We start from the raw sequence: 23,470 nt of genomic DNA, 5'->3' as shown, positions 1-23,470 counted from the left end.
CAGCTTTTTCTAAACAAGATAATTTATTTTAATCACCTGGGTTGTAGAATCTTAAACCATTAGATTAGCATACAGGAGCAAGGAGCTGCTGTAAAATCCATCTTGGCTCTCTCTCTAGGGAGGCCTACACATGCAATGGTGTGGAGAATGTCTGTACTCTACGGCTGTGTCTACACTGGCATGAATTTCCGGAAATGCTTAAAACAGAATCGTTTTCGTTATAAGTATTTCCAGAAAAAGAGCGTCTACATTGGCAGGATGCTTTTCCGGAAAAGACTACTGGGCTGTCTACACTGGCCCTTTTCCAGAACAGTGTTCCGGAATAAGGACTTATGCCCGAGCGGGAGCAGCGTAGCTTTTCCGGAATAGCGGCTGATTTTGTACAGTAGAGCATCGTTGCTTTTCCAGAAATTCAAGGGCCGGTGTAGACAGCTCGCAGCTTATTCCGGAAAAGCAGCTGATTTTCCGGAATAAGTGGCCCAGTGTAGACACAGCCAACATGTGTAGACCTACCCAGAGAGAGAGCCAAGCTGGGTTTTACAGCAGTCTGACTGGATTTCTCTGTCTCTGCTTCTCTATGTCCAGACACCAAAGCGATAAGGTGCCATGTGGCTCTGAGCTGGGTTTAAGACACTTGCCCAGCTAGCACAAGTATAAATGACCTTGTGTAGGGTAGGTGCTGCTTAGGGGAGTAGAGACATGACTAAACTGTAGAGTATATACCCTATGCATTCTCTGAAGCCGAGTAGTGCTTATACTATCCACACTGGAACTTTTAGCAGTGCAGTGTCTCAGACTCCAGCAAAGAGGAGGCAGTTTCTCCACTGCATTGAAAGACATCGGCAGGGGGCAGTGATGAGCTATGCACTATGTTAGTGGTTCCCAACCTTTTTTATACAGTGGACCGGCAAACCCATTCACCAACTTTTGACAGACTGGCAACGTTGTATTTGCATGCTAGTGTAAATCATGAATATGCATATATGGAAATAGAATGTTACTGGTCTGCCAAAAGCCCCAGCCCCCAGAGTTGCCACGAACAGCTGGCTTCAGCTCCAGCCATCACCATGTGGTGGGTGGCTGCCACAGCTGAAACTGGCAGTTTGTGGCAGTTCTGGTGCCCGGGGCTGGGGTACATGCTGGTCCCCTGAGCCCTCCAGTGCTAACCCTAAACTAGAGCCCCACCCCACCCCTCCACTACCCCCAGCACTAGGCACTGACCCCATAGTCCCCTTCACCCATTCCCCCCATTGCCAGTCTCCCACCCTCAGACCCCCAGTGCCAGCCCCCATCCCAAAAGCCCCAGTGCTATCCCCCCACCTGTTAGTGCCCCCCATCTCCAGACCCCCAGTGCCAGCCTCCTTTTTGCAAAGCCCCACTGCACCCAATCCCTCCAATGCCAGCCCCCATTCCCAAATATTAGCACCATCTCTAGAGCCCCCCACTGCTAGCCCAGCCCCCAGATTCCCCCAGTGCCACCCCCACACTCTGAGCCCCCCAGCACTAGCTCTGCCCCCAGAGCCTCCAATGTCTGCCCCACCCCCGTCATCTAGCCTTGTGCTTCCTCCCAGACACCAGCTGAGTGCTGCTGCCCAGGTTGCAGCTGCTCTAAGGCTGCTGTGCTTAGCTCCATGCAGCCCTTCCACCATGCAGCAAACCGCTCTTCCACATCCGGGCAAAGATCCCAACCTTGCCCGGCACTATTTGGCTTAGAGGCAGAGCAGGGCTCTCCTTTCCCAGCAGCCACAGTGGAGTGGAGTGGAGCGGAGGCGCTGGGTGATGTACCCAAGGCCCAGCAGCCAGTGGTTCGTGGCCCAGCACCAGTCTGCAGACCAGTGGTTGAGAACCACTGCACTATGCACCACAGTGAGTGTGAACTCAGCCTGCTTTTCAGTGCAGCGTGTGCCCTACATGCCTCTGCAAGTGTTAACAAAGGGTCTATCTCTCTTCCTCTGGGCTTGTCAACACTTAACAGTGCTGCAGGAGCACAGTTGCAGCTCCTAGAGAAGATGCTACCTACACTGACAGGAGAGCGTCTCCTCCCGGCCTAGGTTCTCCTCCTTCCTGAGACATGATAGCTATGTCCAGGGTTCCTTTTGACATAGCACTGCCTACAATGTGATGGTCAGTATCACTGAGCCACTCAGGCGTGTTGATTTTCCACTGTCCTGAGAGAGTAATTATACCAACATTATGTGCCTAGTGTAAAATTTCTGCCTTAACTCCAGCTCAGAATCACATGGTACCTCTTCCCTTTGGTCTCCAGCCCAGGGTTTTGCTCTGCTCCCCTGCAGCAAGTAGGGAGGAAATCACCTTCCTTTTGGATGCTAGTCAACGAGGCTGACTGCATTCCAGCCACTGGTGTTTCTGTTCCCTCTGGATATGTCTACACTTGCACTCTCTTTCGAGAGAGGAATGCAAATGAAGACATTTGAAATTGCAAAAGAAGCGGGGATTTAAATATCCTGCGCTTCATTTGCATATTTGCATTATGGTGCTATTTCAAAATAGCACTATTTCGAAATAACAGATGTTGTTAAGACTTGGTTAATTTGAGAGAAAACTCTTCTTTCAAAATAACCCTTATTCCTCAAACAGTGTGTCTAGACTACTGGGTTTTTTCAAAAAAAACTTCCCCTGCATCTAGACTGCTGCCACATTCTTTCAAAAGTAAATCAAAAGAACGTGGCAGCTTTTTCAACCGCGGAAAACCTCGTTTTATGAGGAAGAACGCCTCTTTTTGAAAGTGTTCTTTCAAAAAAAGGTGCTATGTAATGCAAACTGTGCTTTTTTGAAAGAGAGCATCCAGACTGCCTGGGTGCTCTCTTTCGAAAAAGCGGCTTGCTTTTTTGAAAGTACTGCTTGTAGTCTAGATGGCCTTTTTCAAAAGAGGCTTTTTCAAAAGTATCTTTCGAAAAAGCCTCTTTCGAAAGATGCTTGCTGTCTAGACGTAGCCACAATGAGGTTTACCAGTTATTTCGAGAGAAGGGTTTTCTCTCGAAATAACCATGTCTTAACAGCATCTGTTATTTTGAAATAGTGCTATTTCGAAATAGTGCCATAATGTGCATATGCAAATGAAGCATGGGATATTTAAATCCCAGCTTCATTTGCAATTTCAAATGTCTTCATTTGTATCCCTCTCTTAAAAGAGAGTGCGAATGTAGACATATCCTCCGTGTCATCCTCTATTCACAAGTGTAGACTCAGGCCTGCTGATAGAGTTCATAGCAATGCAAACCCAAAAGGGGAAACTAAGGCATGCATAAGACTCATAAAAATATTTCCAAAATTCTGGCATTTGTCACAACTTCAACTGAAAGAGCTGTTAGATAATGGTAGGGAAAAAGGAAAGATGAAACCTGGGTTTGCTTCTCATTATGCTACAATCTTATTGCATGATCTTTGATAAGTCACTTCACCTTGCACATCAGTTTTCCCATCTCTAAAATGAAGATAATATTACCTGCCTTTGAACGGTATTTTGAGAACCTTCAGTAAAAGCTGCTTGTTGCTCCCTAAAAGGATTCACCATGGATGAGTGTGTGTCATAGGCAAAAGTCATAGGGTAGCTGTAGCCTTTATGTCCAAGTTCCCGTAACTTCTAAGGAAGGAGTATGGAACATATGGCAATGATTGAAATGTTGGACATGGTAATTAGAATGCACCAGTTTTTCAAAAGTGATCATCACAACAACTGGTGAGCTTTTCAGAATAGCTTAGCTTTCATTTGGGCATGTAATGAATTAGATTTTCAAAAAGTCTCAGCACAACTAGGTTCTCTTTTCAATAGAAGCTTCTCGGGGGGATTTAGCTCTTTTGAAAATATGGCTTTTTTTTTAGGCGCCTAAATTAGAATTGGTGGGTGCCAAGGTATGTTCAAAATGTGGCCTAGTATCTGTTTTAATACAATGTGTCACAGTAGAGAAAAGAAGCACAGGAAATTCACATTTTTCCAATGCAATCTCCAAATATTCTGTATTTATTGGATGTTCCACTATCATATTGACATAAGTATATTTCATAGTGATGTTATTAAAATCAACATTTGGATTAGATTATTCCATCTTTTTCTAATTATACCAATGTTAACCGTTTTCTCATTTTTATAATACAAATAGCAAATTACAAAACACTACCTATGTATATTAAGATACCTTTTGAACAGCTGAAGAACGAGAGTGTGATAGTTATTTCCTCTAATTGGTCATTGTCAGTTTGGCTTCTAACAATTTGAGTAGGTCAGAGTATAGTTGTAGAGGAAATTATAAACTGGATTTGCAATCTTAGTTGCTCTGGCCCAGATCTTCAAAGGCATTTAGTTGCCTCTCTCCTACTGATTTCTTTGTTACGTTTTTGTTATGGTTATTGCAGAAGGGCAGCGGATGTATTAAGAATAGCTATCACAAGCACTGTTCTGGAATTTGACATTGAATTTTTGAAATGGGGAGCAGCGAAACATCACTGGATTAATCCAAACTTTGGCAATTTGCCACTTTCATAATTACATCCTGAACTGAGCTATATCACATCACCCCAGAAATAATAAATAGGAAGAAATGAAAAATAGTATTTTGTATTTGTTACCATGTTAGTGTTAGCCAAGTATTTTCACCAAACACGCAATGATTCTATTACAGATTTTGCATATGCTCAAATAGTGCACCAAGGTAGCTTTAGAGAAAAAGCAAGGCTTGTCTGACACTGCTTGAAGGATAATGCTGAGTGTTTTGTGTCTGAAATGTGATAAAATCAGTATTTTCTTCTTTTGTGAGGATTATTTTTTTAAATGTCTTAGGTACACAACATATGAGTATAAACTCATAGTACACAATGAAGCAGGATATACATCAAGTGAGGAAGTGATTGGTACTACATTAGCAGGATTTCCAAAGAAGGGGAGTAGCCTCACTGTGCAAACTCTTAATCATACAGCTATAGAAGTGGAATGGTCAAAGCCAAGTAAGTGTACTTAGTATTTGTTACACTAATTAAATATTAACCTGTCATCAGTTATGGCGGTCTGCATTTCTCTCTCAGGACACAAAATCCTTATTTTAATTAACTTATTGCACTCGCTGTCTCTGAAAGGACCCTAAAGAAGGTGGAAAGAACATGAACATTTTGCAAAGTTTGGTCACATTTTTACTACACATTCTTTTAATGAGGGGTGGGGAAAAAAGAGAATTTAAACATGTGAAGGTTCTTTTCAATCCATAAAGGAAGAGTACATAGTGTTGTCTTTATGTATATTTTTGTCTCTTTGTATGGGATTTACAGGTTTCTTCAGCATGAGTGACTTTGTAAGTCTTGCTACTTGCTCACTTATTATTCTGCCTCTTAATATGAAAATCTACTATTACAGAAGTGGAAAACTTCTTCATAACTTATATGCAAATTATTTTGAAAGGACTGCCTGGTGGTGCTTAATAAATATAGGCTCTTTGTTTTATAATTGCATGCCTGAAGTAAGCATGCTTATAAAACCTGACAAACCTAATAGATCTGAAGCAGCTCACTGAAGTTTCATTATGTTAGTAATCTAAATCTCTGACCTGTTGGCTGTAGATAATTCCACCTGGTTTTATTTTCATTCATACTTAAAAAACATTTTCTCAATATCTCTTTATGAATACAAAGGTTTAGCTTCAAGTGAGGGTTAGTAATAGAAAGCCTTGTTGCAAATTATCATCTTACTTCATTGTTAAATATGTTACACTGAACAAATTAACTATTCTGAATCGATATAATATTCCTTATTTTTATAATATTAGTTTCTAAATCTTTTCCTTGGTTTGTCAGCACCAAGGAAGACCTTAAAATAGCTTGCCTCAATATCCTTCTATTAGAGGGAAAATATACTGAGAATGGCTGACTTTTGGGGTGTGTCTACACAGCAACATTATTTCAAAATAACTTAGTCCACGTCTACAAAGCAGGCAGTTATTTAGAAATAATGTCAAAATACTGTCAAGCTGGAGGACTTCTTACTCTGACTCCTGTAATCCTCATTGTATGAGGAGTAAGGAAAGTCAGAGGAAGAGTGTTCTATTTCGAAATAAGTGTTGTATAGACACTGCCAATCTTGAAATAAGCTATTTTGAAATAAGCTACGCAATTGATGTAGCTCAATTTCCGTAACTTATTTCAAGTTAAGCCCTGCTGTGTACACGCACCCTGGGACTTAGAGTCTGATCCTTTACCAATGAAACAGGTGAAAATAAAGCAGGTTCAGACCTTTAATTATGAATTTCTGCCACCAAAAAGAGGCAGTGTCTAATAGAAAACATGTTTGCCTTCAACTTCTGATGATGTCATCATTTTATGTCAGCAGGCCTGGTTGTGTTCCCCTTGAAGAGCTATTGATATTTTTTACTACCCTAAACTACAATGCTGTGTATCAGAAAAGTACCTTATTCCATGTAAAGCAATATATATAAGGATTGGTCAGAATTTTTCTGTTGAACCTTTTTTATTTTATTGTTTTAGTTTGCTGGATGATGGGATAGTGTTGTGACTGATCTGATCTGAAGTTGGGGGCTACGTTAGACTGCCATGATTTTCCACAAATGCTTTTAACGGAACAGTTTTTCTGTTAAAAGCATTTGCGGAAAAGAGCATCTAGATTGGCATGGATGCTTTTGCACAAAAGCACTTTTTGCGGAAAAGCGTCCGTGCCAATCTAGACATGGTTTTGCGCAAGAAAGCCCTGATCACCATTTTCGCCATTGGGGCTTTTTTGCGCAAAACAGGTTTTGCGCAAGAGGGCTTTTTCCCGAGTGGGAGCATCATAGTATTTGCGCGAGAACACTGACAATCTTACATTAGATCGTCAGTGTTCTTGCGCAAATTCAAGTGGCCAGTGTAGACAGCTGGCAAGTTTTTCCGCAAAAGCAAATGCTTTTGCGGAATAACTTGCCAGTCTAGACGCAGCCGTATTGTTTATCATTGATAAGATAATTGCTCCCCTGCCCCTTCTCAGGAAGTTTACAGGAGGTGCATGAAAACCTCAGCTTCATGGCTGTCCCTGTACAATGAGTGTTCCTCTATCTTGCAGCCAGTGTTATTATACTAGGTTTGGAAGCACTGTTACCCACACAAATTTCTCTTGTCCTTCCACACTTCAGGGACACATACCTTTACCCAGTTCCTAGGGCCCAAGGTACAACCCTGTTAATGTAAACACCCCACCTTACCCAATTCCTAGGGCTCAGGGCATAACTTCCTGTGGGTCTGCAGGATCTTTTGCCACTGAAAGAGCCTTACTCAGTAGTATTTTTATTCTCTATTTGTTGACAATTCCCAAGCAAGCAGAATACACATGCTAAGCATACAGTGTCATGCTCACTATTCCTGATAAAGGCAGACAGACATCCCCTGTTGGCTAGGCAAGGTCAGTCTCTCTGGATCTTAGCTGCTGCATGACATAGTCATGCAGAGGAGTTCTGGCAGCTCTGGTCTTAGGCTGTCTTGGAGGTGAGTTCTTCTTCCAGTCTTCCCTCCTTCTTCTTGGTGTTCCTTTCTTCCTTTCCCTTTTCCTTTTCTTCTTTTTTCCTCTTTCCCTTTTCCTGCTGGTCTCCTTGGACCCCAGTTTATTTAGTGAAAAAAGTCCTGACTAGCTATACTTTAACCAATTTTTAGTATAATTTTACTAACCAATTGTAACATACTGTAACAGAATTACCTAACCGATCATACCCCATCACTTCAGTTGATTTACACCTAGCAAAAAAACTTATACAGCAGACAGAAATAATTAGCAACCAGACAGGCTGTGTCCAGACTCGAGGGTTTTTTTGAAAAAAGTAGCCTTTTTTCGAAAAAACTTCTCCTGCGTCTAGACTACAGCCGCGTTCTTTCGAAATTAAATCAAAAGAACACGGCTTTTCTTTCGATGGCGGAAAACCTAATTCACGAGGAAGAACACCTTTTTTCGAAAGTGCTCTTTCGAAAAAAGGCATTCTTGAATGCAAACAGGGCTTTTTTGAAAGAGAGCGTCCAGACTGCCTGGGTGCTCTCTTTCGAAAAAGCAGCTTGCTTTATCGAAAGTACTGCTTGCAGTCTAGACACTCTTTTTCGAAAGAGGCTTTTTCGAAAGATACTTTCGAAAAAGCCTCTTTCGAAAGAGGCTTGCAGTCTAGATGTAGCCACAGAGGTCACACAGACAAACAATAGGAAAGTAAGAACAATAATCATAGAGTGGGGATTACACAACCTCAACTATTGATAACCAGTTTCTTGCCAGATGAAATGCTGTTAAGCTGCGTTTTCTCTGCCCATCTTGAGATCTATTTCTTTGTCAGTGGGTGCCATTAGGACAGGATCTCCTTCTGAACAGCCTGGTGTGACATTATTTTAATGCAATTTAGACAGAGTGTGAGTATGTGACTCCAGGCTTTATAGCTAATGGCTGCTGCTTTTCAGTCTGGCTGCAGAGGAAGGCTTTAGGCCTTCCATTATGGTTACAGGCCCTCCAATATGGCTATTGGAAAACCATACTATTACAGCATAGACCTGTCTTCATTACGTCAAAGAAACATGATAGTATTGGGGGCAAGAGACAATTCAGAGTGAAATATGGCTTATCAATGCTTGTGTAGGAAAAATGCTTAATTGCTCATATATACCCAGCAAGCCACATTAATGGTCCTAAATACTAAAGGCCAGATTCTCATTTATACTAAAGCCCCTTTCCACCTCTCTAACAAATTAAAGGAGCCTTAAAATGGGCATAAATTACATTCACATTCACTTTAAGGTGACTGTGCACTGCCAGAGTGATGTGAAGTATGGTTGGTAATTAAGATTGAAGCCTTATATCTTAAAATAGAACCACAGGAGAGCCTGATTTGGTTCCACTCCTTCAATCCTTTGGTGAGGTGAGGCATAAAACCTATGCACCAACTGTGTAGAAAATTGCACCTATTAAAATTGCTCCTTATGCCACAGGGAGTTCTGTTCTTTTTGATGGGGCTATCACAGAGAAGTATACTATATTTACTAGTCTAAATTAGGATGCAAAATCAAGCAATGAAGCTTTGGAACAAGTATGGGAGAATTCTGTTCTTTCTATTTATATGAGGCAATGAGTAAGCGTATATTTACTAACAGAAACCTACTGAATATGTCCCCTTTAACCTCCCAAAATATTGTTTCATTGACTGATGTTTTTCTTTCCCAGCACTGCAAGAGTTGCAGGGAGATGTTGAATATTTCATCCTCTTCTGGAACTCCACTACTTATAACAATTCTCTGAGCATCCAGGACAATGTAAACTATACTATCATTGGTGACTTGCATCCCAACACCGAGTATCAGGTTTTCATTCAAGTTTTCAATGGCGCCCACAGAGTCAATAGTGAGGTGGTACATGTAACTACTTCAGATGGAGGTTGGTTCCTACTGAAAGCAGCTTGCTTTAAAATCTGAGAATGAAAATGATTGATTTTTGTTAGGGTTGAGATCAGTCATCCTTTCATTATAAAATTTCCGGTATAAAAGGCAAAAGGGCTAAAACGCTAAAATGCTTAAGTGCTAGTTGTTATCAAGTGGCAGATCAATAAAGTGGCCCACTGAGACAAAACACAAAGCTCTAATAGCAGATATTAACCCACTTTGTTCTCATCTTCCTCTGTGTATGACTATCTATGTTCACTAAATTTGGAATTGAGTTCATGTCAATAAATGGGTGAATTTAAAAACAATTAATGGTTTTTAAAAAGATTTGCTCTTTGAGGCGATGTGCGTTTGACATGACAGTCAGACACAGGACCTTTCCTGAGTCACTAGAAATGTAATGTGCAAGTTCAGCCTCTGAGAAAATTTCCCTATGAGTCATTTCCAAGCCAGTTAGCTGGTGGGGAAGAGAGAGGAAAAAAAAAAACTCTTGTGAATCTGAAATGTGTTTGGAATGGTCTTTCTAATCTTTTTGGCTTTATAAAGTCTCATTATAAACATTATAATATCATTATCTCAGAAGCAAGTGTTCCAGGTCATTAGCAAAGCACTTTAAGTGAGGATTCCATTTCCTTGGTGATGCCAAAGGTCAGCACCTTTTGTTTATAAAATAGAATTGATCGCAAGGGCAATTTTTCAACTGCTTAAGATGGGCTCTTAGGATGAAAATAGGTCTTGGCATAGTTATTTCTGACATGCTTTAATAATTGTGTAATTTAACGCTAAGGAAGGTTTTTTTTGGTGTTAGACTTCATCATTACCTATGGTAATCAACATTCAAAACCATTTACATAATGACAATATTGCATATTGCTTCATATTGCTTGACTTACAAGGCTCAGAACATCAAACAAGTTGTCATGTTTCACCAGATGCAATGTATTTTGTGTTAGTTTTTGCTTAAAAAGCAAAATCGCATCTTTTTTGACAGGGGTGGGGAAGCATAAAAATAATAACTGTGTGTTGGCAGTACAGATGGGTGAATAACTTATCATATCCCACTGGTCACATACCATTGAAGATTAACACTATTCTGGTGGTATAAAGCATTTTACCACCAACTCTCATGGTTTCTAACTGAGAGTATAATAAGCCAATTTTCAGAGAACTACAGACTGTGATAACTTCATCAGAGGAAAGCAGATAAGCAGTGAACCCTTTGCTAAACCTAAATTCTAATCTGCATTTGGTTAAACAAGTGCTTTTACAGAGACAGCTGGAGTTTATTCAGTTTCTTCCTTTATTTCTAGAGCCTGAGGGCATGTTCCCTCCAGAGGTTGTCATCATCAACAGTACAGCTGTACGTGTCATCTGGACATCGCCTTCAAATCCAAATGGCGTTGTCACAGAGTATTCTATCTATGTAAATAATAAGCAGTACAAGACTGGAATGAACGAACCTGGTTCCTTTCTTTTAGAAGATTTGTCTCCATTCACTATATACAATATACAGGTCAGAACAATTTTGTTTTCAGTCTCCAGCCTATATTAACTTTACATAAATTATGTATACTTCAGGGCAGAATTGTGATTATAGGGATATACACCTCTGTATGGATATAGAGCTGGAAATAATTTCTTTCTATATTTCTATGACTCAGTGATCAAGAGGTGCCATGAATGCTTGTATCTTTATATAAAAGTACTCATGCATGGTATACATTGGTTCATGTATGTATTTGTAGACTTATTTGTACATACACAATTTTATTTTCAGAATAATTTTGAGTTCATCTACAATTTTCATATTTCCCCTTTTCACGCTCAGAACTCCATTTGCTTTCCCCTAAATTCCCTATGCTATGACATTAGCAAAGTCTCTCTCTCTCTCTCTCTCTCTCTCTCTCGATCTCTCTCTCTCTCTCTCTCTCTCTCTATATATATATATATATATATTACAAGGAGGCAAAGGCTTTACTTCTACTCATTAAAAGAAAATTGCAATTGTTTTAGAAACATCAGGCATGCATAATATATCAGCACAGAGAAATAATGATATCGCATTTGTCATCCTTTTTATCATCTTTCGCCCTCCCTCCTCCCCCCTCCTTTTTCTGTGGAGGAAGCAGCACTGATCCATGAAATCATAGTGGTACTTTCTTATGCTTTTGAGAATGACATCTTTTTTTCTTCCTGTCTGTCTCCAACTCCTTGTCTACAGGTATCTACCAAAAGTCAAAATGGTGAATGCATTTTGGAGAAGAAAAGCTCAACAGAAAGCTTTAAATATTTATCAATTTAGTGAATTGTATTGATGCACTTTAAAAAAAGTGCAGTTTCCTGGCTTCTAATTCTAACTATTCCAGACTTAGTTTACATTATGTATGGAAAGGCCTTGGTAGTTGTCATGTATACTCTGTTCTAAAATTTGCATCCAGTTACCACATGCCATAAATAAATGTCACAGACAGGCACTCCATAACAGATTTCTGTGTTCCAGCCCCTCTGTAACAGCAGACCTCCATCCATGAATACACATATGACTTTCCCAATGATTCTTGGAAACACATTTGTCTTTTCTCAATAGTAATGCAAATTCAGAGTACTGCAACACTTAGGGACTCTTGGTATTAATATACCATAGTCACCTTCTGTTCCTTGCAATATTGATTGCTTTTGTTTATAGCACTTCAGTTTTCCCAGTCATTGTATTGGGCCAACATTCAGACCAATCTATTAGGTAAAATCAGATTGTTCAGCTGGAATCTGGTTTTGATGTATCATTTCTCTCCCTGCCTCTTACCATGTACCTTGGAAACAACATTATCTGTATGTGTGTCTATCTTACTGCTTATCTTCATGTATGATCACTTGTTTGTTTCTGCTTCCGTGTATTGAATGACCTCCATATTGCTAATGCATGGGTGACATTACTATTCTTCACTTGCCAACTTTCTTCTATCTAGATTAGTCACAGGAATAGAAGGTTGCTTTCCTGTGAGATTTTTAATAGTGAAATATAGTATTTGTATAGGATTTTTCATCCTCAACATAAAATACAATCGTAAAATAAACATACTTGGGATGTTTTACTGAGAGGAACCTGTTAAACACAGGAAAGTAAAGTGACTTGTGTTAGGCCAGAAAAGAAAGCAGAGTCAAAATTAGAATTTAGAAGTTTTTAGTCTCCTAATCCTGTGATGATTAGGCTGTACACTTTCTCAGTCTTATGTTCCAGAGTCTACTGTTAAGTACATCAATAAAAAAACCTTCAGTGACTTTATTGAATCCTGTGTAACTCAGACTAGAATTTTGCATCAGATGTATAAATGTGTCCATGCCTTGGACAATAAAGGAGGACACAGTATCTAAGCACTTATCTTAAAATTATATTTTCCTGGATATGTAGAATTCACTGATGGCGAGGAAAAACTAATTTAAGGGAGACAGGAAGGTTAAACTAGTAACAGTGTTAGTTAACTTCTGTAACTGGTTTTGTACAAGTATCTTTCTTTTGCACTAAGGTTGAAGTCTGCACCGGGTATGGTTGCGTGAAAAGCAATAAAACCCAAATTACAACTGTGGAAGATGAGCCAAATGAGCTATCAGCTCCCATAATACACATCCTCAGTCCAAGGTATGGTATTGCATTTGTTTTTTCTTAAATCTCAGCTACTTGTAATCACAGTAAAAAATATAATTTGAGGGCATGTTCACTCGTTTCAGAATAAGGAGCATTAGAAAAATTAAAATAGTTACGGAACTTCTTAGTGGTCATCCTTACTATTAGAGTTATGGCCAGCTGAGCTGCTGAAATAAAAAATCTCTCATCTTTAACTGGCTGAACGAACCTGGTTATTGGTCATCATTTTGTGATATGACTAAATAAGAAGCAAAATAAATGTAAGGCAGTTAAATGAAGGGAGAATGAAACTCAAACTTACCATTCAATAAGGGGAGGAGAATGAATGTGGAAGAGAACCATTTCACACTGATAATGGGATCTAAGGTAACTGTGAGCGAAACAGTCACAAATCATGACAATAAGAATTAATAAACCATCTTAAAAGGTGTGTGTGTGTGTGTGTGTGTGTGTGTTTGTCTGGGCCTCCTGAAATCACTGTTTGCTATCTGCTTCTTCTCTTCCTCCCACCACCATTCATGGGCAAACTTCTCAACAGTAATAATAGTACCAGGCTGACAGACTACAGAGGCAGCCAAGTAGTGACATACACACTAATTCTTTTCTTTAAAAGATCCATGGTGGGAGCTAACATTTTCCAAAAGAGAGACTATAACTAATGGACATACAGTGCCAAAACATTTATCAAAATTACACAAACAATAAAACAGTTAGCCTCATATATGTATGTTATTGTTGATGTGATTTTATTACACTTCTGGGCCTGGAGTTCCTGTTAGCTATGTTTCTTTTGCAGAAACAAAAACACAATTTTTTTTTACATAACAAAAATCTAACATCTAAAACTTCAGAAATAATCAGCAGAATGGATTTACTCTCCAATATTTAAAAGGAACTTTAGTTTGCTGTTTATCATTTCTACATTTCCTTTGAATTCTATATTTGCTTGTGAATAAGCTAATCATTGGGTGAAATTAAGCTTGCTATTTTTCTGTCACACATACAGATACAGTCAAAGCTTGTTTGATGATAAAAACTCAATTCAGGATCTCATCTTTTTTGCCCTTGGCTTTAACTTTATGTATGTCTTTGTATTTTCTGTACTGTAAACATTTATGCATGTTCCTGCTATTATTTACAAACTAAATATGTCATAACACATGAGTGCAAAAAGATCAGAAATACCTTCCAATTTTATAATCTGCTCATCCAGAAACAGACTGTTTCTACATTGCCTTTCCCTACATGTCATATTATCATCAGCTGTTCTTATATCCCAAAAGAATACTAACTACTGATCGATTGCCCGGACATGTCTAGCCGTGGCCTACATGTGCCCCGGGTAGTTCATTTATTTGCCACGGTGGATTTGCTAGAGTGGAATTTAATCAATAGCTAATTCATTAATTCTGGTCCTCGAGTATGTAGGGACTGTGCAGTATAAGAATGGCTGGCTGGCTTTAGCTTTGATTGAAATATGACAAACACAGCAGCTGACAGCTTCAGCAGGTGCTGGACTGAATATGAATTCTGCTTATTTATTTCCCCATAAAGGAATAAGCTTAAGGGGGTAAATCCAGTTTGTATAAACAAAAGGATATTTTAATATGTATCTGCAACAGACAAAAAAGGCATTTCTAGAGTACAGACTCATCAGAAGGACAAGCTATAAAACAGCGCATGTAGTTTATTGTCCTTAATTGGAACCTTGGCTTATTCTCCACTTCTGAATTAGTTGGGGGGGGGGGGCTATTATTGATGAGAAAGCTGTAAGATAATGTCTGTATAGCGTTCACAAATAATTGTTTTCAAATTTGCCTCTAGGTGCCATATGACAAAAATTATAATTTCATCCACCAACTTTTTAGAAGTCTTTCTGATAGCAGCTCTACCCAGGCTGTTCTAATGAAGGTTATACCACCATCGCCTTAGGAATGCTTTCTCTCTCCCAATAGTTAGTAACTCAACTTCAGGCTGAAACTTGGTACTAAAGGTTGTAGTCCATGATTTATTTTCTTTTTAATGCCAGTCTTGAAACACAAAACCCACTCATGAACCCACTCATGAAGTCCTTCTTGAAGTTTTTTCCCCCCAGTTCTTGTTCAGTCATAATTCCCATTGCCATTAAGGGTACAATTTGCTTGTGTAAGGATTTCAGGATTAATGAGAGCCCATCAGCTCTTCTTTCACTGTACCATGCCACACTGTGTGGCTGCTTACAGGTTTGCTTAATGACAACTCTGACCCCTTCAGACAAGTAAGGCACAGTTCAGATGAGCCCTACCGGTGGGTTCCATCCTGTTTTGAAAGAAGAGGTTGGTGGCTGTTATAAGGAGCCTGAGGGCTAGGGGCCACACACAGAGGGCCCCTCAGAGCTGTCTGAAAGAAATGGAGAGTCTCTTAGATGTTTTGGGAGGAAGCAGAACTTACAGGGTTGTAGAGCTACTATATCAACCCAGACCAGGACAAATCAGTAGGAAATGTTTTGAGGCTCTGTCATCTTCAAGCAAAAATTGTCTAATAATAAATATTTAGCTGTATACCACTTATAACTTGTTGCTGTTAAGGAGCTACACTGTCGGCAGACAGGATACAGGGTTAGATGGACCTTTGGTCCGATCCAGTATGGTCGTTCTTATGTTCTTGGACCCATAAGGAGCAAACGCTATTTACCTGATTCCTATTCTGGGCAAAGCTGTGCCTTCCTTACCTCATCATACTGTCCCTAAATAGTACTAAGTACTATTGTCCTTGATACAAAAGACTCTCTCTGCAAAGAAGTAGTAGTTATGGTGGTTTAAAGAGACAGTAATTCCATATGTGCAATTCCTTGTTAGGAATTTTTTGCCCCAATTATATTACTAGTAAGAATAATAACAGTCTTCCCATCTTTTACCATTTTAGTGTGAATCTCATAATTGTTTATATTTTTCTTAAGCCCCTATTCTCAAAGTCAGTTGATTATATGGAATTTCAGATTTAATTTTTTTTAAAGGAAATATGTAGCTCCTATCCTTGTGGAGAAAATCTTAAAAATATGAACCCTAAAGTCTTAACACCAGAACTCCCAAGTTTAATGTTGGTTTTAAATATCACAATGTTTAAGGCAAACTTGTAATTTTGGGGATGGGTGGATTTTTGGATCCTAGTGGTTATTGATACTATACTCAAACTAGTAATCCAAGATCTGATCAAAAGTCATAATTATCAAAAGTTTGTTTTATTCTCTCTCAGGACAAAAAGTTGAAATATTTGTGGAATAGAAAATTCTGAACATGTTTGTTTAAGAAATGTCTGATGAAACATTTCTGATCCGAGTGAAATATTTCAACATTCTCAAATCAAAATGTTTCATTTCAGTTTGCTGAACAAATCAAAACATGTTGTTGAGGTCAGTTTGTAATTAATGTGTCCTGAAATACTTCAGGGGCACCTGGGAATTGTACTTCTGGTGCCTCTTGTCATGACTCTCCTTTTTGGACCAGGCTCCCCAGCTGGTCTATATCTGCCATGAAGCATGGATCCCTGGTTCAACCCTTAGTGCATCAGCATAGACAAGAGCTGTCATAGATGTGGGGATTGAACTCTGCTGGGCCTCAACTGCTTGGAATGACTTTCTGCTGACCGGAGATGTGTAAACAATAGAGCATTCCTGTCTGTGCCAGTCCAGATCATGTTAGAGTCTGGCTCTTTAGCTGAAGCAGTGGACACTCAAGAATCTATTGCTGTGGAGGCAGCCAGTTCAGTCCCTGGTGTGCTGGCCAAGATGATGTTTGTTGTGCAAACACAAAGCTTATGTGCAACCTAAGTCCTAGTCAAACCCATCTGAAAAGTCTTAAATGGAGCAAAGTCCTTGCACTGGGGAGAATTTTACCTAAAAAAGACTCGCTGAAAGGCATGAGAATGTCTGAAACAAATATATTAAAGAATTTGGATGAGTATTTGCAGTTATTTTAAATAGCATTCACTTAGCTCTAGTTGTGTGTGTGTGTGTGTGTGTGTGTGTGTGTGTGTGTACATAGAATAATAATAAGTTGGTTGGGTTTAAAACAATAGTATGCATTGAGCCCTGCATAAGGGATGAAATGTTCAAACCATTGTACAAGGTTTTAAACATGTGATTCTAGTTTACTTTAGTGAGAAATGTGGCTTGCAAACCTGTAAAATCCTGCACGATGCCTTGACAAGTTACCCCGAGGGTCTGAGTGAAACTCTTGAACACAAAATCATTCAGCAGTATGACTAGTAATGCTGGCTTTGGCATGTTATTGCAGTGTACAAAGACTGGGAGGGAGTCCCAGTGAAATGAAGTGCTAGACTTTCTTTTCTTTTTTCCTCTGCTCTTCAGCTTTCTCCATATATTTTCTTTCTTTTATGGATTTAAATCAGACCCCGGAATGTTACTTAAATGTAGGAGGAGTGGGTTTGTTTTTTTTTGATAGTTGAATATGCAGTGAATACAAAATAGCCATCTACAGAATGTGGAATTAATTCAGCGAGTCAGATGAAGACCTCGGAATAATAATGGTGACTCTACAAGTCACCTATGAAGTTATTCCTTCATCGGTGACATTAATTCTCTCTCTGCAGGTGCATACTGCTATGTGTGTTCCTCTGTTTATACCTTAAGGAAGTGAAATAATAGTGCGCTGTTATTTTTGTTCTGTTAAGATGTCAAAGTTTATCTTGCTGGCTGTTGTTTGAGTGAAACTGTCTTAGTTTAAATTAATGCTAATTTATGATGTCACTGGCATTCTGACAGCAGCTGTGTAATTGGGCTATGGAGATTTTTTAACAATTGTATTGTGGGAATAGTATTAACTAGACAGTTTTATATATTGATAGAAGAACTGGTATGTAGTAGTAATCCTGCATTGCAATCTGTTTCCTAAGTGAGGATGTCACCTGATCTTCAGTGAGAGAAACACCAAACAGCCTGAATACGTGTAAAGTGATTATTGTGATTGTGTGCTAGAATATGCAACTTTAAGTTAATATAATTTTCTTCTAAATATCTATGTGTAAAATGTTTTAATAAGAACATTTTTAGGGGTGAGTGTATTTATATTCCTCTTAATGACAATTCTTTCTTTTGGGAAAAAAGGCATGCTACTTTTAGTATTGTTGGGTCTGATCCTGGAGATAATACTCATGGCTTTTGAATCATGACTAGTGTTCTACAGACTATGCTGATTTTCTTTTCTTTAATGCACTCACTCTCATCTAAACTGAATATGAAAATCAAGGTCTGGCTTGTCCATTGTAAGCACTATGTTGGGTATGGTGCAGAATAACACCTTTCCCATGGCAGATCCAAGAGATCTGTCGAAAATAAGTGAGTGTGGATGCGGGGAGGCCATTTTTTCGAAAATAATGGCCTCCAGGAAGAAGCCCTGGTGGACAATCTGGGGCATGCCTTGCATGTCTCTGGTTCCTGTCTGCAGCCGTTTCTTAAAGGGACAGGCACCCTCACAGCCACTTGTGGCAGCAAAGTAGCCAGAGCACACGGCTATTTAAGTGCAGCATGTCCCAGCCCCAAGACCCTCCTAGCCCTTCTAGTGAGCCTTCTGGGGACCCAACCAGGGGCTCCGAATGCCGGGCACCATCATGGTCTGGGCCAGAGCTCAAGACCCTTCTCAAGCTCTGGGGAAAGGAGGAGGCCTTACAAGCCCTAAAAAGCAGTCTCCCTTCCCCCAACCCCAAACTGTGACTGTCCCCAGACAATGACTTACCTCCATCAGGATGTATCGAACAGTAGGCCTGCCCAAATTGGTGTCCCACGGAGCGGTAGCTGTCGGGGGTTGCCAGCGTCCAGAGGGCAATGGCGACCCTCTTTTCCACGGGGATAGCGGGCCGCAGGTGGGTGTCTTGCCGTTGCAGAGCAGGGGCGAGCCAGGTACACAGCTCCTGGAAAGTGGTCTTTCGTATCCGGAAGTTGCGTAGCCACTCTTGGTCATCCCAGAGCTCCATCACGAGCCGGTCCCACCAGTCAGAGCTGTTGTCAAGACTCCAAACATGCCTGTCCACAAAGAAGTTTGGAGGCAAGGGCTGTGGGGCTGCATGACGGACGATCACTTCGTACCTCTGGTCTGGGTCCAGATGGGGAAGTAGCCTCATGACTGTGTCATGCAGATGCAGCAACACTTGCAATATGATGGCGTGGGGCCATCGCATGCCCAGGGGCAGCTCTGGCTCCATGCCGAAAAAACGGGTCTAAAACAGAAAAACCTCCAAACAAAAAACCTGCTGGGGTGTCCCAGGAAGCTGAGCATTCCAAACCAGCACTGCAATGCCTTGCTTACCTCCTAGAGGGACAGCAAAGGCAGCTGCAGAAGCAGAACAACGGGTGTTCAGGGGCGTCCTTTTAACCACGCCTCTCTGCAAAGGGCAGGCAGCAGCACCCAGAAGGAAATGCTGCCCCCATGCCCTGGCAGAAGCGGTTCCGGGTGGCTTTTAATTTCGAAAGAGCGTCCAGCAGTCAGGACGCTCTTTTTCGAAATAGCGGATTGATTTTTCCAATCCGCGTATTGTAGTCTAGACGCGCTTTTTCGAAAGAGGCTTTTTCGAAAGATACTTTCGAAAAAGCCTCTTTCGAAAGAGGCTTGCAGTCTAGACATCGCTCATATGACCAATGTATGTAGACATGACTAGAGACTTCTAAATAAATGTGAATGTCAACAGAAGCTCAGCTAAAAAAGGAAATAGTAAATTAAGTGTTGTACATTAATTATTCCATTTGCTGTAGATCTCTTCAAATTGACTGGGCATCACCAGGACAACCGAATGGCATTATTCGTGGATATGAGCTCTTACGTAAAGCCTGGCAGCAGTGCACTGCAGTGCAGCAGCTACCAATGGACCAGATCAGTGAACCATGCCTCTCACTGGAATGTGAGATAGATGAAAACATCTGCGGAGACCTGTGCTATCATCCAAAGTCTAAGGTACTAGCAATTGTGTATATTTCACTTAACACATGCAACCTCATACATTTAAATAAAAAAATGCAGACTGTACCCTGGAAAGTGATGATACTGAAAAGCAGTTAAGGTTCATAGTGAACAAACAACATTATTGCAGTATTGATGAGAATGATACATCCTGGATCCAGCTATGGTGCCCACATTTTTAAAAGGATGTCAAAAATTGGAGAAGATGGAGAGGAGAGTCACAAATATGATTTCAATGGCTAGAGAAAATGCCTTAGAATGAGACATCTAAAAAATTAAATTTACTAAATTTATCAAAAAGAAGATTGAGAGTTGATTTGATCAAGGTGTCTGTATATCTTTACAAGGCAAATCTATGAGGGTATGTCTACACTACCCCGCTAGTTAGAACTAGCGGGGTAATGTAGGCATACCGCACTTGCAAATGAAGCCCGGGATTTGAATTTCCCGGGCTTCATTTGCATAAGCGGGGAGCCGCCATTTTTAAAACCCCGCTGGTTCGAACCCCATGTAGCACGGCTACACGGGGCTCGAACTAGGTAGTTTGGACTAGGATTCCTATTCCGAACTACCGGTACACCTCATTCCACGGGGTTCGAACCAGCGGGGGTTTTAAAAATGGCGGCGCCCCGCTTATGCAAATGAAGCCCGGGAAATTCAAATCCCAGGCTTCATTTGCAAGTGCGGTATGCCTACATTACCCCGCTAGTTTGAACTAGGAGGGTAGTGTAGACATACCCTCATAGATTTGCCCTGTAAAGATAAACAGACACTGTGATCAAATCAACTCTCAATCTTCTTTTTGATAAATTTAGTAGATTTAATTTTTTAGATGTCTCATTCTAGGGCATTTTCACTAGCCATTGAAATCATATTTGTGACTCTCCTCTCCATCTTCTCCAATGCAGTGTAGTGTAGTATGCCTACATTACCCTCCTAGTTCGAACTAGGAGGGTAGTGTAGACATACCCTGAGGTACTAAAGGGCTCCTTAACCTAAGGAGGAAAGTTATAATAAGAACCAATGCCAGGAAACTAAGTTAAGCCAGAAAATTGGGGTTTGGATTAGATGACTGCCAGAGGTCTCTGCCAACTCTTATCTTCTATGATTCTATGAAATTCAAGTTAGTAATAAAGCACTGTGTTTAACAATGAGGGTGATTTACCAATGAAACTACCAAGCAAAGTGGTGCATTCTCCATTTCTTGATGTCTTGAGAACAAGACTGGATACCTTTGTGGAAGATATGTTTTAGTCAGACATAAGTGATTTTGCTTTACAGGCAACATTGAGTGATATCTTATGGCTTGTGCTAAAAAGGGAGGTCAGCAAAGATGGTCTAATGGTCCCTAATAGCGTTAAAATCTATGACCATATGAACATTTTCTCTGATAAATTTTCCCTGGAACTTATACTGGAATGCTCAGCTGTGTGTCAAAGGCCTTATAAGGCAAATAGCTAAAGAAGATTAGCTCTATTAGTTCAGTTAGTAAGGACCTGTACATTTTGAAGAATATGAGGATCTAAGTCCTTTCATCACTGTCACCATAGAGTTCTAAGTAATTGTATTGTGAAGCATAGAGACCACTGTGAAATTTCTAGGTTTGCAATTACACTATAATACACATGTCTATTTGAAAAACCTATGGGGAAAGGTTAGGTCATGAAACGAAGCTTATAAAGCTTCCTGGTATACATTTAACTCTTATCATTCATCATCATTTTCATGGCAAATATTAGTTTATTGGGATGATTAGGCACCTTTCAAATTCTTCTGGTTGAATGACTTAATTCTGCTTTACAGCAAACCTATTTAGATTCAGATACAAGTGGGTGGTTGTTTACATGGCAATAATGAGCAACACTGAATGAGATGCTCATGATTTATCAGGAATATTTTTAAATTGTGGTCATTTTCAGATTAATCATCATATTAGTTGCTGTTCGGGAGTTGGATCAATAGTGCAGCCAGACAGTAGGAGTCTGTAAATGGTTTTTATTGACAAATGAGGTAGAAAACTCTTAGTTTGTGGGTAAGATTTAATGTAATGAAATAGTGTTGCTATTTGTCAACAGCATCATCTCGCATTCAGTGTCTAAAGCTAACTGTGTATTCAAAAGATTCACTGTCCAAGGAGACAGTAATTAAGAAAGTGAGTTATTTGAGGGATTCAGATCAAAATATAAATTATTTCAGCTGACTCAGGTTTAGCTTTAGATTCCATTCAGGGAAATACTATGTACCTAGTATTTGTGAAACTATACTTCCGACTTAAGAGCATGATTTTGGTCCAAAATGTAAATGAATTTATGGGAGGGTTGTTTGTTATTTTTTGAGAAACCAACATAAACATTTAATCAAGTGTAGTATATCGATAATATTTAATACTCATCGGGATGATGTAAAGAAAAAATGCATCTACTTTTGCCTGCACTATTTAACACTGACTTTATTTTTTTTTCTTGAATGCAGTTTTCTTTGTTTTTTTCCTTCAGTATTAGGCCTTGTCTTGACTTACTGGGAGTTTGACTCTGAGGAGGTCTACACTACCGGGGAGGTTTGGCTTAAAGTACACAATTCCAGCTATGTAAAAAATGTAGCTGGAGTCAATGTTTCTAAAACCGAGCTTCAGCGCAGGCCTCACAGCAGGAGGGAGAAATGCTCCTGTTGACTTCCTTTACTCCTTGCAAAGAATAGGAACACCAGCACTGACAGGGGGCACCCTCAGAATTTGATTTAGTGGGTCTTTACTAGACCCGCTAAATCGAATGAAGGAAAATCGACTGCCACAGTGTTGATCTTCCGAGAAGTGGAGATGTAGCCTGAGAGTACTACAACTAAATACAAGGTGAAATAGTTTGCTTAGTGGATGTAGCTAAGAGACCATTGAAGTGGCCTGATAACACTTCTCTAGTTACAGGGTAACAAGGATGAGGAGGGATAGTATCTGACGGATTGTTGTAATCAGACATAAATCCAGTGACTTTATTTAAGACCATTATTTGTAGTATCTATCAAAGTTATGAATTTAAGATCCCAGGCTTGTCTTTTGAAGGTATTTTGCTGGTTTCCTTTGAGGACAAGGACTGAAAAGTTAGATAAGCAGTGTTGGTTTTGTGAAAAGTATTCGCCCATTGGGGACGTAGTGTTTTTGTCTTTCATTATTTTTATGTGTGAATTAATTTGTGTGTAATGATTGATCGGTTTCACCCATATAGCTGCTATTGGGGCATTTAGTGCACTGGATGAGGCACACCACATAATGTGATGTACATCAAGAAGAGATCTGAATAGCTCAAAAGATTCTCTTTCTTTCACCAATAGAAATTGGTCCAATAAAATATATTATCCCACCCACTCTGACCCTCTAATTTATTGAGATCAACGTGGCTACAAAACCACTTCAAAGAGTCTTATGTAGATATTTGCATTTTCTATTATTTTGTGTCTGTTTTATTTTGCTGTGCTACAGTGTTCATTG

At 39.8% G+C, this 23,470-nt stretch overlaps 1 protein-coding gene across 1 annotated transcript in view; it reads left to right on the top strand.

The window, feature by feature from the left end:
• LOC102451796 (usherin) overlaps positions 1–23,470 on the top strand; it is a 102,597-nt gene that overhangs the window by 24,439 nt on the left and 54,688 nt on the right. Inside the window, exons 5-9 of the mRNA XM_089777170.1 lie at positions 4,799–4,962; positions 9,182–9,391; positions 10,707–10,909; positions 12,921–13,033; positions 19,785–19,983. Coding sequence (XP_089633296.1) covers positions 4,799–4,962; positions 9,182–9,391; positions 10,707–10,909; positions 12,921–13,033; positions 19,785–19,983 — 889 coding nt within the window. The remainder of the gene's footprint in view (positions 1–4,798; positions 4,963–9,181; positions 9,392–10,706; positions 10,910–12,920; positions 13,034–19,784; positions 19,984–23,470) is intronic.

This window comes from Pelodiscus sinensis, chromosome 3, assembly GCF_052426305.1.
Source record: "Pelodiscus sinensis isolate ZL-2025 chromosome 3, ASM5242630v1, whole genome shotgun sequence".
NCBI lineage: Eukaryota > Metazoa > Chordata > Testudines > Trionychidae > Pelodiscus > Pelodiscus sinensis.
The sequence above is the reverse complement of the archived record's forward strand: the minus strand, read 5'-3'. Positions and strand labels throughout refer to the sequence as shown.